The 17,555-nt window shown below is 40.0% G+C and overlaps 1 protein-coding gene across 23 annotated transcripts in view; it reads right to left on the bottom strand.

Moving 5' to 3' along the window:
• RIMS1 (regulating synaptic membrane exocytosis 1) overlaps positions 1–17,541 on the bottom strand; it is a 494,117-nt gene extending 476,576 nt beyond the window's left edge. For 9 of the 23 annotated variants that reach the window (XM_040473893.1, XM_040473902.1, XM_040473900.1 and 6 more), the window contains exon 1: positions 17,083–17,541. In XM_040473893.1, the coding sequence (XP_040329827.1) occupies positions 17,083–17,246 (164 nt within the window). In that variant the 5' untranslated portion in view covers positions 17,247–17,541. The remainder of the gene's footprint in view (positions 1–17,082) is intronic. The other 14 variants (XM_040473896.1, XM_040473913.1, XM_040473901.1 and 11 more) reach the window with 2 other exon arrangements.
• Positions 17,542–17,555: the final 14 nt, after the last annotated feature.

Here is a 17,555-nt window from a genome sequence, read left to right as displayed (position 1 = left end):
AAATCAGTTCTGAAGTGAAGTCACTACCCTCCACAAATCTTAATCATTGCCTCACAGGCATCTGCAAGTGTTTCATAGGTATATTTATAATTTAGGATTTGGGTGATATTGTCAATCCCCAAAACAGACCTATAATCTGGACACTCTTAAACAACTGATTTGAATATTCAATTTTGTTTATAAATCTTAGGTTTTTCCTCATCCTAATAATTGACTTCATATTTAACCTGTGACTTCCTTTAATTTTTAGGCAGTTAAGGAATATTCAACTTTCCCAAATTTCTTATTTTGAATTTAAGCTAAAATTATTAAGTGGATGCCCTGCCATGCTGTCCAGATGCCCCTTTCAAGATGGGGAGATCCATTCCTCCACATGTTGAGGATGCTTTAGCATCCACCCTTTGAATCTGAAGACAGCCACATCTCCCAAGGCCAGGTCCCATTCCTTTGGCAGCATGAGTCCAGTGACTGGCCAATGCAAGATATTATGATCAGTTTCACAGCTCCCAAGGGGCTGACTGAGGCTTTCTTATACCTGCACTACAGCCCAACTTCTCTCCACCTGTCTGTTTCCCTTCCTGTACAGATATTAATCCTGAAGGTACTCCTTAATGAACTTCTTGCACAGAAATCTCCATCTCAGTGTCTGCTTCTGGGAAACTTGACCTACAAGAAATCTAAATTACTCTCCAACCACGGGGATGGGAAACAAGTCAAACTAGAGTAGTCCAGTCTTTTCCTATCACATTGTGTTTCCCAGACTGTCCTTTATGGTAAAGGATCTGAAGCAAATCACATCATTCTTTATTCTGTATTCCCAAATGCTTTCAAGCTAAAATAAACAGGGGCATCCTGGGAGACAGGACAAAAACATGAACTGAAAAGATGTATATGGAAAGGGGGAAGGATAATTTACCTTGGTAACAGTGTGTTCCTTTATGGAGATTCCATATATGTCTGTATATGTACACACACACACACACACACACACACACACACACACGTATTTGTTATTGAATTGAAAAATTAAAAATGTTTTCTCTATAACACATTTCTCTAAACATGAAAACCCAAATACAGACTTGAGAATATCTTTGTAAATTTGTAGAAAAAAGAACAACTACAAAATCCTAATCAGGGCTCCCTTTAGGTTGAAAGAAACAGAAACCCACTCAGACTAGCTCAGATCAAGATTACATAGCAAACAAAAAAACGAACTAAACTAAAAACAAAAAAAAAAAAAACAAGACAAAACAAAAAACAACAACAACAAAAAAAACATTATACACCAAAGTGTTCAGCCAGCCTCAAAGTGACTCATCCCAGGAGGTCAGGATCAAAGAAGTTTGGTGCCTCATGGGGCAAAAGGCCTCTCTTATCAGTATGCCTTTGTCAGTCTCTCACTCTCTGTTGACTCATCTTGCACATGGCCCAACATGGCTTCCTCTGTAGACCAGCAATCATTTCTTTTTCTGGTAAATTCACACTCCTGCTTTCCACACCAACTATTTCAGACTTTCTTCCTCATCCTCAAATCTCCAACTCCTATCACTGTCAGAAGATGACTCAATTCTTCACAGAAAAAAATAGAAATCATCAGACATTAGGTCCCTCATCTTTCCAGTTACAAACTTATACCCTTTCTCTTTTCTTTAAACCATGTTGTTCACTATGTTCTTTCCATCAACTGTTAAGCATTCTTAAATTTATCCTATTTAAATTCCATTTAAAAGAGGTCCACATTGGACCTATCTCTCATTTCCCTCCAGGAATCCCCCTATGTCTCTCTTCCCAAATATCCCAAAAGATCTACCTGTATTGGGGGTATGTATTTTTTTTAATGTTTGTTTGTTTGTTTATTTATTGAGAGAGAGAGAGAGAGAGAGAGAGAGAGAAAGAGAATATGAGCTGGGAAGGGGCAGAGAGACAGCAGGAGAGAGAGAGAGAGAGAGAGAGAGAGAGAGAGAGTGAGCCCCAAGCAGGCTTCATGCTCAGCACAGAGCCCAATGCGGGGCTCTATCTCATGACTGCAGGATCACAACCTGAGTCATTATCAAGAGTTGGATGCTCAACTACCCAGATGCCCCAAGTATATGTACTGATTTACCTCTCTCTCACTCTGACCACATCATTCTAGTTCTGGTCCTATCACTTTTTCTGAAGTCACCAGTGATCTCTTTGTTGAATCCAACAACTGAATACCATAGCTATTTATCAGTCTTCATTGTAGTTGATGTCTCTGAATTTCTTTTTTATTGATTCAGATACAATTTACATACAGTGATAGGCACAGATCTTAAGTGTACAGCTTGATCTATTTTAACAAATGCATACACATTTACAATACACATCCCTACAAAATATAAAACATTTCCGTCCTTTCAGCAGATTACTCCTTTCCCTTTCGTGTCAACCCCTCACCCCTGCTACCATAAAAGAGAACACCAATCTGATTTCTAACACCATGGATTAACTTTGCCTATTCCAGAGCTCCACATAAACGGACTCATACAGTCTGCAGTATTTGTGTCTGGCTTTTTTTATTCACCAGAATGTTTTTGAGGTTTATCTTTGTTGTTCCTGTATCAGCAATTTACTCTTATTTATTGCTGGGCAGTATTTCATTTTAAATAAAGAGTATTAAAATTCATTAATTTTATAGCTTCTTCTGCTGATGGACATCTGAGGTATTTACAGTTTAGGGCTATTTTGAAGAAGGTTCCTACAAACATTCCCTTATAAGAGTTTTTGTGAATAAATATTTTCACTTTTCTTCTTTAAATATCTGAATGAAACTGCTGGGTCATAATGTAGATGCATGTTTAGCTTTAAAAAAAAAATTACCAGGGGTGCCTGGGTGGCTCAGTTGGTTGAGCGACCGATTTTGGCTCTGGTCATGATCTCACAGTTTGTGAGTTCGAGCCGAGTGTTGGGCTCTGTGCTGACAGCTCAGAGCCTGGAGCCTGCTTCGGATTCTGTGTCTCCCTCTCTCTCTCTGCCCCTCCGCCACTCATGCTGTCTCTCTCTGTCTCAGAAATAAATATTAAAAAATTTAAAAATTAAATTAAATTTAAAAAATTACCAAATAGTTTTCTAAAGTGGTTGTACTATTCTTTGGTCCCACAAATAATAAATAAGGATTCCAGTTGCTCATTACTTCCACCAACATTTGATGTTGCCAGTCTTTATTTTGGTCATCCTAGAGACAGTGCCTTTTCCTCCTTGACATATTCTCTTCACTTTTATTTGGTATATCAAGTCTCCTGGGTTTTAGCCTACCATTCTTCATTTGTCTTTCCTAGGTCATTGTCCTCTTTCAGCCTTTAAAAGTGAAGTTTCCTTAAGACCCATTCTTAGTTTTTCTCTTCTGAATCTAATCACCCATTCTCACCTGTAGTTCCATAGCCACCTGTGTATAGATGACACATAAATTTCTATTTCTAACCCATCCTGTCTTCTGAGTTACTGACATATATTCTGCAAAAGCCAAAGGACCAAAACCAAACTTAAGATCTCTCTTCCATCCCTCCAGATGCTCCCAAAACTTAGGGCACAAGTCAGAAGTCAACTCATATTCAATCCACCAAAAGAAAATAATTGTGGCTTTTGTTTCCCAAATCTCTCTCAAATTGTAACATTTTGGCATCACCATGGAAGTCCTTGCTTCTAACATCTCTCACCAGGACTTCTGCAATAGCCTCCAAGCTAGTCTATAAACACACATGCCCTCGAGCTGCTTTTCCAAAATGCCCAAGGGAGCAAAATGTATAGAAAGGACTATAGTTACAAAAAGTAGTATGAGGCATGTCTGGATCATGCAAATGAAGTAAATGGGAGAAAATGAACTTCTTTAAGAAGACTTTATAGAAAGAATGTTTTAAGTTTTCAGGTTTGTGGGTGTGAGAGTTTAAATGAACAGGTGCATGGATGAGTTGGGAGTGCTCATGGATGTATATGTGAGTTGCCATCTCCTTCCCATCCCTCTAATTCTTTCTTTGGGTCACTGACCAACAGTCTATCTGAAGCCAAACCTCCAAATGAGGGGGAACCAAGAAAAACTGTTCTCATAGTGAGCAAAACCAACTGGCTTTTCTAAGTGAAAAAACAAAATACGATTTTAATATGTACATAATTCAAAAGCATAGTAGTAAAAGCTATTGGGAATCATAAATAAATCACTACATATTGAAAACATTGTATCTTTCAGAGAATTATTAAAAATTAAAAATAAAATGATCACAATTAAGAAGTATTGATAGCTTAAATATAAGTGCAACAAATACCATTACAAAGGAAATTTTTAAATAAAATATTTCTTAGTCCTTGGCAATGATCCGCTTACTTTGAATAATACTCAATATGACAAAATTCAAAATCAACAAAGTAATTAAAAGTTCCCTTGGAGTTTTCTTTCTTCCTTCTTTAAAAAAAATTGTTTTTCTTAAAGTTCCTTTTAAGTTTCTTAAAGTAGTGTGTGCATATATATATACACATATATACATACATATATAATTTTTTGAGAGAGAGAGGGTGCGAGTGAGGGGCAGAGAGCAACAGATCCCAGGAGGGGCACAGAGAGGGGGGACGGAGAAAGGGAGAAAGAGAGGGGGGAGAGAGAGAGAGAGAGAAACCCAAAATGGGGCTCACCCAAAACAGGGCTCATGTTTTACCCAAAGCAGGGCTCGTATTCACCTGAATCAGGGCTTAAGCTCACCTGATGTGGGAATCAAACTCACAAACCCTGAGATCATAACCTGAGTTGAAATCAGATGCTTAACAATTGAAACACCCAAGCACCCTACTCTTTTTTTTTTTTTTAATGTTTATTTATTTTGAGAGAAAGGGAGAGAGAGAGAGACCTGAGGAGGGGCAGAGAGAGAGAGATAATCCCAAGCAAACTCCACACTGCCAGTGCAGAGCCCGATGCAGGGCTCAAACCTACAAACTGTGAGACCATGACCTGAGCTAAAATCAAGAGTCAGATGCTTAACTGACTGAGCCACCCAGGTGCCCCAAAAGCATATACTCTTATAAAGCAGGCAAACCAAACCAAAATTGAAAAAGAAATCTTTTTTTTTTTTTAATTTGACAGTAGTTAAAATGAAAGTAGGTACAGAGAGTATGACAGTAGAAAAAACACTGGACCAGAAGATAGAAGACCCAAAGTCTTATACCTAACTCTCTTACTGATTAATAATGAAAACCAGAAAGAATCTCTGGGCCTCAGTTTTCTCTCCTTAATAGTGGAGTTGGAATAAATCTTCAGTGGCTAAAATGTTTTATCTTGATTGCCAACTCTCATCAGTTGATGGTCTGGAGTACTACAGTCAGAAAGGTTCTTGAGGCATCCAACATTTAGCACTGATGCTTTTCTAGGTTCAGGAAGTCATCTGTGCACTGAGTAATTGCCAGCCCTGGACTGGACGGTCTCATCTTATCAATATCTCAACCCAATCCAGTTATGTTATGTCAAAGACTAGTCCTTTACTGTACTGGGAATGCAGACTGAGCAGTTCAGTTCAATAAGCACTTACTGAGGTCCTGCCATGTTTCAGGCACAGTGTTAAGCAATGGAAATACAAATATGATTAGGAGATACCTGCATTCAAGGAGTTTAAGGGCAGAAGATGACTTAACCAAGGGGCATTTTTAAATAAAAAATATATTCCAGTACAATACTTTATGTTCATATGTCTATGATCTAATTCTAAATACCAAATCAGAGAACATATATTATGGTTTAAACTGTTACTGAAGTTAGTGATATTTTAATTCAAAGGAAATGTTTCCATTAAGCATGTCTGTCTAGAGAATTACTTTTTAAAATGTATTATTTACATCCTCCCATGCTGACATTCAAACATTTTTAAAATGCTGTCCTTCAGGAAGCCATTAATGATAAATTAAGAGTACAACAGATCATCCGAAAATTGTATTTCAATTTCACCTTGTAATATCCAACATCCACTATATTCTCCTCATAAGTTCTGGCCAACTCTGGTTCTCACAATAGCCAAAAACACTCAGCTCACTTTTTATTTCAGAATCTGCTGATAGAATTCCCATGGTTAGCATAACCTTCCCACTGCATCCACCTACATACCCTATTAGTCCACCCAGCAGCCTTTGGTGACTCCTCCACTCCACATCCTTTGGATTTATTCATTCATTCACACACACACTATAAAAACTTCAGGCACCTATTACATGCCAGGCACTGGCAAGTAAGAATGATCCTGTTCTCAGGAATATATGCTATACTGAGGTGAGAACTGCCAAGTGAAAAAGGTTATGAAAAAGATGTGCACAGAGGAAAAAAAATTAATCTGGGAAGTATGGGAAGATATACTAGAGGAGATGCCACTTGAACTAATTTGAAAGGCTATGTAAAAATTAGGGAGATTAAGAAGGAAATTCCTGGGGCACCTGGGTGGCTCAGTAAATTGAACATCTGACTCTTAATTTCAGCTCAGGTCATGACCCCAGGGTGGTGGGATCAAGCACCTCATCAGGCTCTGCACTGAGTATGGAGCCTGCTTGAGATTCATTCTCTCTCTCTCTCTCTCTCTCTCCCTTTTGTTCCCCCCTCACCCCTCCCCTGTACCCTCACACTGTCTCTAAAAAAAAGAAAGAAATTCCTGACAGAGAGAAAAGCACAGAGGAGTCACAAAGTTGTGAAGCAGTGGGGATACTTTGAGATCCTGTTCAGTAAGGCTATGGCAAGAAGGTGTGAAGGACCAGTGAAAGGAGACAGTAAGCACAGTACAGATTATGAAGTTTAAACTTGACTCTGAAAGCAAAGGGGTTGTATTGAATGGACATGATCAAACGAATGTTAGAACAATTCCTCTGACAACAGTGTGAAGATGAGATGGGAGGGGTCTGACTGGTGGCTGGGAAATGAATTAGGAAGTTATTGCAGGCAACCCAGCGAGCAGTGATAAGAGTCTACATTAAAGTAAAGGCAATGGAATTGGAAAATAAAAGAGGAATTCAAAGGACTCTAGAAAGATTGAATCAGAATCAGATTTGACAATGGACTGAATAAGGAGTTGCCCTAAAGATGCTATGCAGAAAGACAGGGATTATACGAAAAGCACTGTGTTTAGGCAGAAGGTCAAGAAAGTTATGATGGATAACAACTGGTTTGAAGTTCCCAAGGGGCATCCATGTAGAGATATTTAGCAGGTGGTTAGGTAGATGAATCCAGAACTTGGTAGAAAATTCTCAGGTAGTAAAATAGATTTGGAAATCATTAACATATAAATATGATTGAAGCCATGAGTGTGTTTGAGATTGACCAGAAACTGAATATTATATGGGAGTATAAGGTTGAAAGAGGACCCATGGGAAGGGCAACATTTGATTATTAACAGAAGATTGATTAGGGACACATTAGAAATTAGAAGACAAATCAGAAGGAAATGGAGTTATAGAAAGAAGAACAAGAGAGAACTTAAAAAAGTCCTCCACTTCTTATTATAATCACCACCCATTGTGAACTATTTTGTATGGCTTACTTAGCATTTTCCCAAAGTACACGTCATAGTTTTTAGAATTTGCACTACCTCACCAGGTAAATTACCTGTTACTTGGCCTGGGACTGTGAGCTGTTTGTTTTTTTCTTTTTCTGCATGTGGACCTCCAAGAACCTTAAACTATGCTGCCTTTATGGAAGCCTGACAGCTAGCCACATGATAGATTATCAGTCATAGTTCAACTCAATAGGGACTATTACATCTTAGGCCTTTGGGACTCCAAATACCATGGAATCCCTTTTCGTGCCTGTGCCTGGAACAATACTGTTTCAGACTAGTGTGAAGTTTTCACTCCAGGTTGTTATAAATTAGGTGCTTAGATTTGGCCTAGGGTATGTGGACATCTTTGGTTTTATTTTTATATATTTTAAAGAGTGTGTGAGCAGGGGAAAGGGGCAAAGGGAGAGACAATCTCAAATAGGCTCCATGCTAAACACAGAGGGGCTCAGTCCCACAATCTTAGGATCATGACCTGAGCCAAAATCAAAAGCCAGATGCTCAAATGACTGAGCCACCCAGTCACCCCATGTAGACATCTTTAAATTGAAATATACAGCCTAATTTATAAAAATACTTTACTATATTCTATTTTTTCCAAATTACATTTTAATGTAATTGTCATGATGATCATGAAGAATATCAAAGTAGAATCTCTTTATAATTTTCACTTACCAAAATTTTAATGTCTCAAATAAATAAGCCAGCTCATTTTAATTTCCCTTTATTTCAGATACCAAGACCTAAACTACATCAAGTTTTTCTCCCCCCCACCTCCCCGCCAAAAAAAGGGTTAGGAAAGAAGACTTAAGGTCCAGAATTTAACAACACAGAGTTAGCTAAGAAAGATAACTCTGCTAAGCTGTATGAAATAGAAAAGGAAAAGCTATTTGGTTAACTTTACTTTTGTTTTCATCCCTTTCTAGTTTTACACTATGTAATCTTTCTGACCTGGATAGAACTTCTAAATGTGCATATATATACTATCCTATATTTACAGAAACCTGATACATTGATCTATACATTCCTTAGATATTTCATATACCATCTGCCCAATTGTTCTAAAATGTAAAACCCCATAAATTGAAAATACAACAGCTAGCCACCCGAATAAAGACGTTCTCATTGCATTTGCTAACAGCTATGTTTAAACAAGAACTATAATGTGGCACATGATGCTGGTGCAATGATTACCTACAACTTTAAAATAACCTGATATTCTTGAGAATATCAGTAATCTCCTAGAATACTGCTCAAATATTGATCATATTTGAGCACAGAAATTTAAGTGGTAGCTAATCAAACAGATGACATAAAGTGTGGGACATACAGCCAGAAAACTCCATCAATTACTACTACTATACTAATTCCCATTTGTGAACATGCAAGAGTCCATTAAAAGAAGGTAAACCGCGTAAGATAAATTTATATGACAGTGCAGATACTTTCATTGGTTTTCAATTCATATATCTTCTCTATGTAAATATAATGGCATCTCCCAAACAATAATTACCTCTATAATGATCGGGAATACAAAAAGAAATACTAAATAGGATGTAGATCACCAGCAAGGTATTATATTACATAAAGATAACTGGTTCATTATAGTTCTTTAAAAGAGCTAATATCTAATTGAGCACATTAATTACTTTCAATTTACAAGAAATTACTTTCTATAACATTACCTTTTTTTACTATCTAAACTTCAGAAGAATTATTAAAATATCGCTCGCATTCTAAAATCTATGTAAATGTCTTCTCTAAACTGCAGTTGCTCCTTTGCAAGGCCCAAAGGAGAACGCTCATAAAGAGAGTCCTGCTGCAGCTGCAATTCAGAGCCACTGCTGAAAAATGTTTTGAAATTTTAAATTCTACTTTACCATAAAAGGTGGCATTCCACTGAGACTCCATAAAAGATAACACCTCATTCTCAGCAAAAGCCCTTCCATTTACCAAACAATGACTTTCAAAACAGTATGTCTATAACTTACTTGTATTATTTATTGAGAAGATATATTTTATGGCTGTTAATTGCTTGATTATCTTAAGTTTTAAATGAATAATGGGTCAAGGGAAGCAAAACTTATAAAAAAGACAATAAAATTTATTGTCCATAATGAAATTCAAAATTGACAAATAGGGATACTTTCCATAATTACAGAGTGAAATAGGGATAAATAGATACTGTTCTGGGCAAACCAACAGGTACAGTCACTTTCCTTTTAAACAACTCTATTTTTCTCTCTTTTTTTAAGTTTATTTATTTATTTTGAGAAAGAAGGAAAACAGCATGAGTGGGGGAGGGGTAGAGAGAGGAGAGGGAGAGAATCCCAGGCAGGCTCTGCACTGTCAGTGCAGAGTGTGACACAGGGCTCGAACTCATGAACCGTCAGATCATAACCTGAGCCAAAGTCAGACCCTCAACCGACTGAGCCACCCAGGCGCCCTTCTATTTTTCTTTTTAAATAAACATTCCTGTGTACAGGCAGTTTTCACAAGATAGCAACAGAGGTAGAAAACCTAAAGTCAATGCAGAATACTCCCCTCTTGCCATTCACAGAACACTGACCTAGATCAAAATAAGTGTATATAAACTTGATGTAGAGTGTGAGAATACACATACAGAAAACCTAAAGCATTCCTAAACACATATAATATAATCTGTTACATCACCCAACAATAAACTGACATGAAAGAGAAACTACCACTTGACAAGTATACTGCCCCTTATTCAGCTAATTCTGAAAATGAATAATTTATAAAATCCAGTGGCACTAAAACCATCATGTCTTTTTCTAGTAAAGGATGAGGAAATTTCCCTAAACTAATTTCTCTTCACATTTTTTATTTAGGGTTGCCTTCTAGATATTTAAGACTATCATATTGTCCACATTGCTTTCTGTGCTAAAGACATTTATGAGCTATTTAATGAGAAAAAAAAAAGAATGTAAATATCACCTCAGACCAAGACCTGGACCCATTTTACGCTGTGCCTCCTTACCAAATTCTTGCACTGGTGGTTGCAGGCCTCGCCACACTATTCTGTAAGCATGATACAATGAATGGATTCTTCTGTAAGAACTCATCTCCACAGGACCTCTAGTAGCTGCTGCAATAACTACAGGAAAAGATAATCTTCCGATTCTTCTATAGTTTTCCAGAGTCGAGATAACAATGGCACCTTTCTTTGATACAGCAACTTCAACTTTAAAGTTTCACTATCATATTACAATGTCCTAAGTTCGCAGGGCAAGCACTATCAATTCCACTTTACACATAAAGAAAGGGAGACTCGTATGGGATAACTTACTGATGGTCGCATCTATAGAAAGTGATAGTGGTAAGACCAGAATTCAGTCATTGCTCCATCCAACTATTTGATGCTCACCTCCCTTTCTGACCATGGCACTTTTAAAATGGCAGTATTAACTACACCAACAAAGCACTCTATTCTACCTAAATAGTCCAATGCCTGACCCCATTCCAAAACCTGAAAAAAATGGTCTTACTGTTACAGACTATTGTACGATACTTAGTTTGAAATAGCCTAGATAATAAATAAAACTGAGAGCAATAGTGGGGAGAAGAGATAACTTCAAAGTGGAGGAGAATGGTGGGAAAATACAAAGGTATTAACACCATGAGTAAAAGAGCAAACAGATCAGAAAAGCCCCAGGTGTATATGGGGTTAACCAGTAAGCTGTGGCCAGATCTAGAGATTAAAGAGAGATGGACTTGGAAAAGGGTAAAAAATGCCACTAGCCATAAGAAATTCTTCTCTCCCACCTTTTAGATTAATTCTCTGGGCTCCAGAGTCAAATGTCATAAGCAAAAGGTCAGGAAGGTATCTAGCTAGTGCTGGGAATTTCATTAATACTAGAAAACTAATAGAATACTGACAGGATGAACTTCTCATTAAGAGGTGAGCTCAGGGGAGAGTAACATGTAAAGTATCTAGTCAAATGCCTGACACATGGAAGGCATACAACAAATGTTAGTACCTCCTCCCCCAATAGAACAGGAAAACAAACCCTGTATTATTACCCACATCTTGATGTACTTTAAAAAAGACTTACAAGAGGACTAGGAACTTGGAGTCAATGCACATGGGTTCTGGGTTCTATTCCTCTCATTGCCATGTGCCTAGGAAAATTAACTTCAACTTGCAGGACCAGCTCTAAAATATCCACCTCAAATCACAGAAGAAAATGTAAAAATCTGTCTAAAAATATAAAATTGTCCATAAAGAGATACAAAATGAATTACAATGGACTCTATAATCCATGGAACAGCAACCTCATCCATCTGTATGTTCCAGATGTGGGAGAATAATATTATTACAGGAATTCCTATTTGATATCTTTCCAGGAAGCTTACTGCACAGGTTTAAGACAAACCATTCTCCTCACTTAACAAGTTGAGCAAATAACACTCCCAAGATGTTGTGTTTCTATTCAAGTCAGCAGTAGCACATAGAGCCCACACTGGTTTCCATATTCTATTTCAAATTTAGTAATCTACTTATTTAAATGATGGTGCCCCCTCACTTCTGGTTAAGAAAGAATACATACAAGTTAAAAGAAAGTCAAACCATGTTAGCAAAAATGTGAACTCATGGTTATGTCTCTTTCCTTCCATTCTCTTTGATAACTCCTCATGTCTTTCATTTTTTAAGACTTCCCTTTACTATATTTTCTCCAGGAACAATTGAGAATTCAGTCCTGGGCATGCACATTTACTAAGATAGATTTCTGTTGAAAGAAAACTCCAATAGAGTTCAGAGCTAACCTTCTCTAAATTTAACCCTATCTATAAATGGTGTAAAGGAGACTAGACTCCAAGTAAAATGATGAGTTTTCTCCCTCTTTTCTATTTAACACAACATCTCAAAAATGATAGACACTAGCTCGTGGGTTAGCAGGGTTTCCTCATTACTATTTGCCTTCTTCCTTTTCCTTCTTACCCATCCCTGCCTCAGTAACATGAGATAATATTTCTGGGCATAAGATAAGAAAATCTTTGCAAACCCCAATGAAAGCATGATACCTGCATTCATTAGGTCTCTATCTGTACTCCTCCCAGATGCCGCATCTACTTTTCCTTTTTTTCCCCACTTGCTAATTAGGGTCTCTCATATTGAGTCTTGTGTATACATTTCAGGCCACAATGTTATAATTGGTTGGAGGGAGAAAAAGGAGGAAGAAAAGCTAAAGTTACAAGAGTCTACTCCTTCTACTTTTTTTCTCCTTTCACGAAGGAAGTAGATTTTGTGGATGTTTGAAAAGTTAGCACTAGATAACTTGTTAAGAAGAGCGTGAAGTCTAAAGTCGACACAGTTTATAAATCAATTTACACCATGAATTGTAGAATTTGTAAGAAAAATAGAACCTCATAGAATCTCCCATTTAATTGTCTTGCCCACATTTACACAATAAGTGACAGAATTGGTGCTAGAACCCCCAAAATGCTTGGATCCAAAGTTAATGGTCTTTCCACCAAAATATGATGCTTTTTATTTTCTTAAAACTGGAGGCAATTCCTTTGCCCTCAATCCACAGGAAAACTCTATTAAGAGTGTAAGTAAAGCTCCAGGCCCTCTTATAATCAGCAGCTGATCTACTAAATCAGCCTAATCTTTTGCAAAACCACTTCTCTGAAACTGAGGAAATAGCAGAAATTAATTCAAGGTAAAGGTAGATGAAATGCAAGCTTCTTCTTGGTAGAAAGACGGTGTAGGGTATGGGAAAATATTTGGACTTAGAATAAAAGGTCTGGGTTTGAATCCTGGTTGGGCCATGTAATGTGAGTTAGTTTAGGGTATTACTGGAATTCTCTGAGCGTAGAATAAGGATCTGAGGATTCTATGACCTGACTTACCTTCTGCACAGACTGTTGTGAGAATCCAAATATGCATGTATTAAACTTGAGCATAGTTCAACTATTTGGCATTTGATTCAATAACCACTTAGAATAATGGCCAGCATGAGGTAAATGCTCAATAAATGTTAGTAGTTTTATTTAATATTTCAATATGATTCTCAATTCCTATCCTCAGATTATCCCTTCAACTCTCTGCTTCTATTTTTTTTCTCTTTTACTATTCTGTAGCTCCTTTCTCTATGAAGCTTTTATTAAAAAAGGAATAAGATTTTAGATCTAATGAGATCTTCTCTGATTTAGGTCCCAGATAATGCAGTTTTCACCTCATGTAATATATTGGCTCATGGTGTCTGGTGACAGTTACTTGAAAGAGTATTCATTGAGGAAGTTAGGTTTCAAAAAGCCTCCAAAACACAGACACACACACACACACACACACACACACACACACACACACCCTACTAACATTAAGAAAAGACCTCTGATTTGCAGATAATCAAATCAATCACTAAGAATTATTTGCAGGATTCAACTATTTCTAGTTACATGGCATGGTTTTTAAAATTAGTGCACTTTGCCAATTAAAGGGCTTATTTTTATGATAAAGTACTTATGATTTTGAGTAAAACTTTCTGAAATCTTGAGGCAAAAGTTAGCTTGATTATTCTTTTCCATTTACACACATTTAAAGATATTATCAAGAACTGCTTCAGGTAGTAATTTATAATCAAGGCTGATGAAACTGTACAAATACATTTTAATTGGTATTTTGTAATCTTTATTTGGCATATTCACCTATTAGTTTTCTATGTTCTATTAGTGCCTTACATATTTATACACATTGGGAAGAGAGAGAGAGAGAACATGCACACGGGGTAGCTCAAGGTGATGGTTCTGCAGTCATGAACAAAAGTGAATTTTAAGTCTAACTGCTCTTACCAGAACTTCAGCTTTGTAAGGCCTGTTGTGAAAGTAATTTCTCAAATATGTGATATGATGGACCAAGCATTACCATACAAAGTTATCTCTGATGTAACAAATATGGTACTTCAATGCCCAGTGAAAAGCAGCATGTTTTCCAATCTATTTTTATGCAAAGTTTAGGAAAGGCCACCACCTATGACTGTGCCATTAAATTCCCACATGTGTATGTCATTTGAAAAGTCTCTACAATCACCAGTTTTTAAGACATAAAGTGCCCTCTAGAAAAAAGTACAGCACTGTTCCACTAATTGCAGACAATATGACACGCTTACATAGCAGCAAACCGGGATTCCAAAACACTCACCAGTCTGCCACTGCACAAAAGGCCAAGACACTAACAGAGGAGGCTGATTGATAAAGTTAATGCAGAGGTCTGGGATTATAGAGGGTTGTTGTGTAACAGCATCACACACTGCGATATTCTGTGAATCTTTGCAATAAAGGAACAATATTTGCAAGCCAGTGCAAAGCAGTCACAGGAACAGCAGTGGGAAAGATGTTTTAGACATGAGCATTGGACGGTGTTCTTCACTGTCTTATTTGTCCACATAACCCCACACACTCTCACCATGCTATCCTAGGCAGCTGGCAGATTTGGAATTGTGTCCTAAAACTCACCCTCTCCTTCTTAAAACCTCTCACTCTCCACCATCCTGAAACAGCAAACGAACAGGAGGGATGGCCACTACTTGCACTGTGCCTTCCCCTTCTTATGTGGACCATGGAGCAGCAGCTCATATTTTCTGCTGGCTGCTGGAGGCCTCCATCCACCTGCTATCTGCAGTGAACACCAAAAGGAACGGTAGCAACCTGTAAATCCTGACCAGCATAAAAAAGATGTCCAGGACAGGTGGCAGGGACTGCAACCAGTGAGGACAGACAGACTGACAACCAGACAGACAAACAGCAGCACCGTCAGACACAATCCATTACTTCCAGTCTCAGAAGAGGGGAAGCCTGCAGCACCAGGGATGTCATTGTTGCATTAGGGATAGGCAGCAGATTAACAGGCGTTCTGCCTCCCTCAAGCCAGAAGGCTTAAAGTGTTTGTCTTTTGGAGGAGAAGGAGCAGGGAATCCAGAAACCTGCTGCTCTTTATAGAACAAGGCCAGCTCTGGCCTTCCGGACCCTTTGAGTCTACAATGAAAGGGCAGGAATGACTGGATTTCTACTCTTCTGCTGTGGCCCAGCACCGACAGCACTTGCTCAATATCCCCCTCTCCCATCTGGGTGGCAGTTACATTGGTGGGGACCCATCAGTCTGGGAATGCAGCCTCCCTCCCTTCCTTTCCTTCTAGGCACTGCTGCACTGAGAGGAAGCACAAGAAACCTTCAGTGACAGCATCTTGTCTTCAGGAGGCAATCCTCTGGGGTGGGGAAGGCCCTGATGGGTGTGCTCTGTGCCTGGGTGTCACGCCTGTTCCCTCCCTGCCCCCTTCTTCCCTCTCAGCTAACTCCAGATGCAACAGGTTCCCTTTGGCTTTTCATGCCAATCCTCTGCCCCCAGATACACCTTCTGGTCTAAACGGGAGACACCAACAAAGTAGTCCCAATCAGGGTCTCCAAATTCCTTTACCCCCAAGTTGAAAACTTTCCTGAATACAAGACGACCAGGGAAGGCAGAGTCGAAGTCCCCTGCAGCTCCACTCTATGGGTGATGCTAAGGAGCAAGGAAAACCCAGTCTGGATGCCAGTACCTTGTAAGCAGTTTTGTTTGAGAATATAAGCAGCAGCACAGGAAGTGTCACACACCCCTGCACTACCAGCAACAAGCCCCATCCCCTCCCCAGACAGGGGGAAATGGGGCACTGGGCAGACAGGCTCTGAAGGGCTGATAGGCTTTAAGGAAGGGGGGATGTGTGCGCATATTTGATCCCCTATTGTACTGCTTCCACCAGAAGCTGAGCAGGCCCCAGGGGTCTCTTGGAAACCAGCAAAGAGAAGAACCTCTATTTTGTTCAGGCCAGAGTCCCCATCAGCTTCTCCCATTATTTAAAACTTTGCCTTGCCAATGGCATTGTATATGGGTAAGAAAATGTATCTTCACACAGGTATTCTATGAAGAAGACTGTGACTAAAAGATTAAAGAGAAGCTGGGGAGGCAGGTTACCAAAGATGGCAACTGCCCAAAAAAGACCCAATCTTGATCTGGAGATGAATGAGTACCAAAATGAGCACTCAAAGAAGCATTTTTCTTATATAAATACTGGCACCCTTCACTGGGGTAACCCCAACCTCCTGAACAACTCCAGGAAAAGAGGAGCTGTTCTCAGCACCTCTTCATCCATCCCACCTCCCCTTTCTTCCACTCATCACCTGGCCCTTAACCTGTTCCCAGCCCAGGGCCCTTCCACCTGGGCGGCATCAGCTCTTCTCAGCTTCTGCATACCCCACCCTCAGGGTGGTCCCTCTCCACCCAACCTTCCTCTGCACCCCAGCCTCAAGACATCCTCTCCTGGCTCCCGGGCTCCCCGCTCGGTGGCATCCCCTCCGTCCTCCTGTCCCCCTAACCTCTTCCCTGCTCAAACCCGGCGCCCCTGGCCCCAGGGCGGGCGCCTCCGCCCCCCACCCAGCACCCTCGCCCGCCCCTCCCCCACACTCAGCCGAGAGGATTGGGTGAGTGAGTGGCGAATGGACCGATGGAGGCACGGAGGCACGGATGGCGCGGCCAGGGGTGGCTTACTTGAGCATGGCTTCTTCTTTTTCCTCTTCTTCCTTCTGCCGGTCCATCACTGCCATGATAATGTTCCTCTCCTCCTCGGTCAGGTGGCTCAGGTCGGGCAGCTCTTGCATGGGGGGAGGCACCGTGGGTGGGCGAGGACCGCGGGGCCCCACCGCCGAGGACATTTTCGTGGCCTGCACGCCCCCTCTTCTGGCTCCCTGGCTCTCACCTTTCGGATTCACGCCCAGCAGCTGCGCCCCTGCTTCCCCTCACAGAGGAGCCCTCCTGGCGGCGGCAGGAGGAGGAGGAGCAGCGGCGGCGGCAGCAGCAGAGCCGGGGAGAGAGAGAACCCAGTCTTTCATGGTTGTTTGCATCCACCCAGCCCCGGATGCTGCCTTTGTTTTGGTCGCCCTAGCTCGGCTTGGGGCCGCCCGGCCGCCTCCCGCAGCCCAGCCTCGGCCGGCGGGGGCGGACAGGCGGAGGCGCGGCGGGCG

This window comes from Herpailurus yagouaroundi, unplaced genomic scaffold (genome assembly GCF_014898765.1).
Source record: "Herpailurus yagouaroundi ecotype Mexico unplaced genomic scaffold, PumYag 139, whole genome shotgun sequence".
NCBI lineage: Eukaryota > Metazoa > Chordata > Mammalia > Carnivora > Felidae > Herpailurus > Herpailurus yagouaroundi.
The sequence above is the reverse complement of the archived record's forward strand: the minus strand, read 5'-3'. Positions and strand labels throughout refer to the sequence as shown.